General features: G+C 50.0%; 1 protein-coding gene across 1 annotated transcript in view; it reads right to left on the bottom strand.

Annotated features, from left to right (window-relative positions):
* The window catches only part of srebf2 (sterol regulatory element binding transcription factor 2), an 11,870-nt gene that overhangs the window by 2,537 nt on the left and 7,070 nt on the right, over positions 1–2,263 (bottom strand). Inside the window, 7 exon segments of the mRNA XM_008330306.3 lie at positions 55–216; positions 361–537; positions 1,017–1,188; positions 1,303–1,435; positions 1,546–1,655; positions 1,774–1,891; positions 1,978–2,223. Coding sequence (XP_008328528.1) covers positions 55–216; positions 361–537; positions 1,017–1,188; positions 1,303–1,435; positions 1,546–1,655; positions 1,774–1,891; positions 1,978–2,223 — 1,118 coding nt within the window.

Raw genomic sequence — 2,263 nt, 5'->3', positions numbered from 1 at the left:
ATATATATACATATATACACACATATATATACACACATATATATACATATATACACACACATATATACATATATACACACATATATGAATATATCATAGCTCACCTGCGCTGTAGGAGTTGTGTGCCCTGCGCCGGAGGTTGTGCTCCAGCAGCTGGTGAGTCCTTGTGGGACTGGCACCAGCCATCAGCCTCACTGTGGTTTCATGAAGAAACACCTGCAGACGGAAAAAAAAAAAAAATCATAGCAACTAAAAACAAAGGCCAGTAACTGTTTGCCATGATTGTGTCAATTACACACAGTCTAATCAGGAAGCAGTGCAGACTCTCATTGGCTGATTCTCCTGAAGGACCAGACGTACCTTGTGTTGTGCCTGTCTGTAACACTGGGTGAGTCGTCTCAGGGCGCTCAGGTCCCTCTGGAAACCGGCCAACTGGGCACCATGAGCCGGGCCTGGTTCTCCATTGCTGCTGCCACATCGCTGCCACAGACTGGTCCTCAAGGTCAGCAGGAGGTCACAGACCAGGAGCTCCACCCCCTGACAGAAGAGACAGAAAAAAACCTAAGAGCTGCTCGGTGCTTTGACCAAAGACGTGGTGGAAGAAAACCTTGATTCCAGAAAGCATCCCAAAACAACAAGCCCCACGAAACTGGCAGACATGTCATGTGAAGTGATGGTGAGTGTGTGTGTGTGTGTGTAGCAGGTGCGTGCAGATCGGGGAGGCCTCTGTATTGCACTGCAGACACATTGCACTCTGCTTCAGGATCATGCAATGCAACTACAATGCACCACAGCCACCTCCTGCCTCCGGCACGGTGCGCACACACACACACGTCTGCACACATTTGCTACAACACTTTCAGGCACAAATACAATCCCTCAGACGAGCGATCGAGCACTTCAATAATCACGAGTCAGCGTCGGGCACAACGTGCAGACTGTACGACTGTGGAACATGCAGATGTTCAGAGCAGAGGTTCAGGATGAACCAGTAACAGTTGGTTTTTAAATTATACCTTGTTCAGCCAGTTCCCAGTTTGGGAGACTGGGACGGAGACGCTGGAGCGCAGGAAGCTGCTGGCTCGGTCACAGTGGGACAGACAGGTCACTGCACCCTCCCCCTTTAAGGGTGACAGACTCATCTGAACTGCTTTGCAGTGCAGCAACACAGCCTTGGGAAGAGAGTGACTGGAAATACACACAGTGAAGGGGAGAAACAGGAATGTCATGGTGCGTTTAATGTCAGAGGGAATTTGAAAAAAAAATGTGTATGCGCTCTGACTGCAGCCGTATTTCACTCACTCTAGCGTGTGCAGAGCTCTCGGCATCCGCTCCGCCTCCGTCAGCAGAGACTTCACTGCGGCGTCATCACCCTGCAGCCAATGAACGGCAGCCTTCAGGACCAAAGCCCACCAGCGACTCACTGGATCGCCCACTGCCAGGAGGACGATCATAGAGAAATTAAAGTCACATGGTGACGTAGACGGGTGTGACTCATGCTCCCCTGGATGTGAGGGAGGGTTATTCTCTTTGTGCCATTCATACCTGGGGTGGTGGTGTGATGGGGAGGAGCTGAGAAATGAGGACGTGGGGAGGGAGTGTCCTCGGTACAGCTGTTCAACAACTGAAGGAACTCCATGGCACTGGAAAATTCCCTGAAAATGAGGTGGAGTCGAGGTGAAAAGGTAGAGAGGTTACACCCGAAAATGTCAAATACAGACAACTGTGAAGAAAAAAAAAAGAAACTGCGGTCTCTCTGTTCTCCTGTCTTACCCCGAGTCGTTCTTGGATACGTTCACTTCAGAGTCGCTCTGCGGCTGGATGAGCGTTTGAACAGCTCTCTCCAGAAGCTTTCTGCAGAAGCAGCGGTGTAGCTGTGGGATGGGGTCGGCTGAAAAAAAAAAAAAAGTTTTAAAGGATGAAACACAAAATCAAAAACATCATCTACACCTACACAGGTAGACAGAACTTTATTACCTGGGTCTCTCTGAGAGGTGTAGATGTCAGCAATGTTCCCTGACTGGAGTGACCAATCACAGCTCAAGAAAAACTGTCTGCCCAGTGGGGTGAAGAGCCAGCGCAGGCAGTCAGGGACGGACTTGGCGTCTGTCTGACTGACCACACACTCCGCACAGCTCAACAGGTAACCCTGCAGGAGGAGACGAGGACAGATTCAGTTTTTCTCTCTCCTCTGTTTCTGTGATGATGAAACTGCTGATTGATCTGCAACAGACGTACAGCCAAAAAGGAGAGGGGGTGGCCC

The sequence above is a fragment of the Cynoglossus semilaevis genome, chromosome 17, assembly GCF_000523025.1.
Source record: "Cynoglossus semilaevis isolate Cse_v1.0 chromosome 17, Cse_v1.0, whole genome shotgun sequence".
In the NCBI taxonomy this organism is placed as follows: domain Eukaryota; kingdom Metazoa; phylum Chordata; class Actinopteri; order Pleuronectiformes; family Cynoglossidae; genus Cynoglossus; species Cynoglossus semilaevis.
This window is presented reverse-complemented; position numbering and strand designations above follow the sequence as displayed.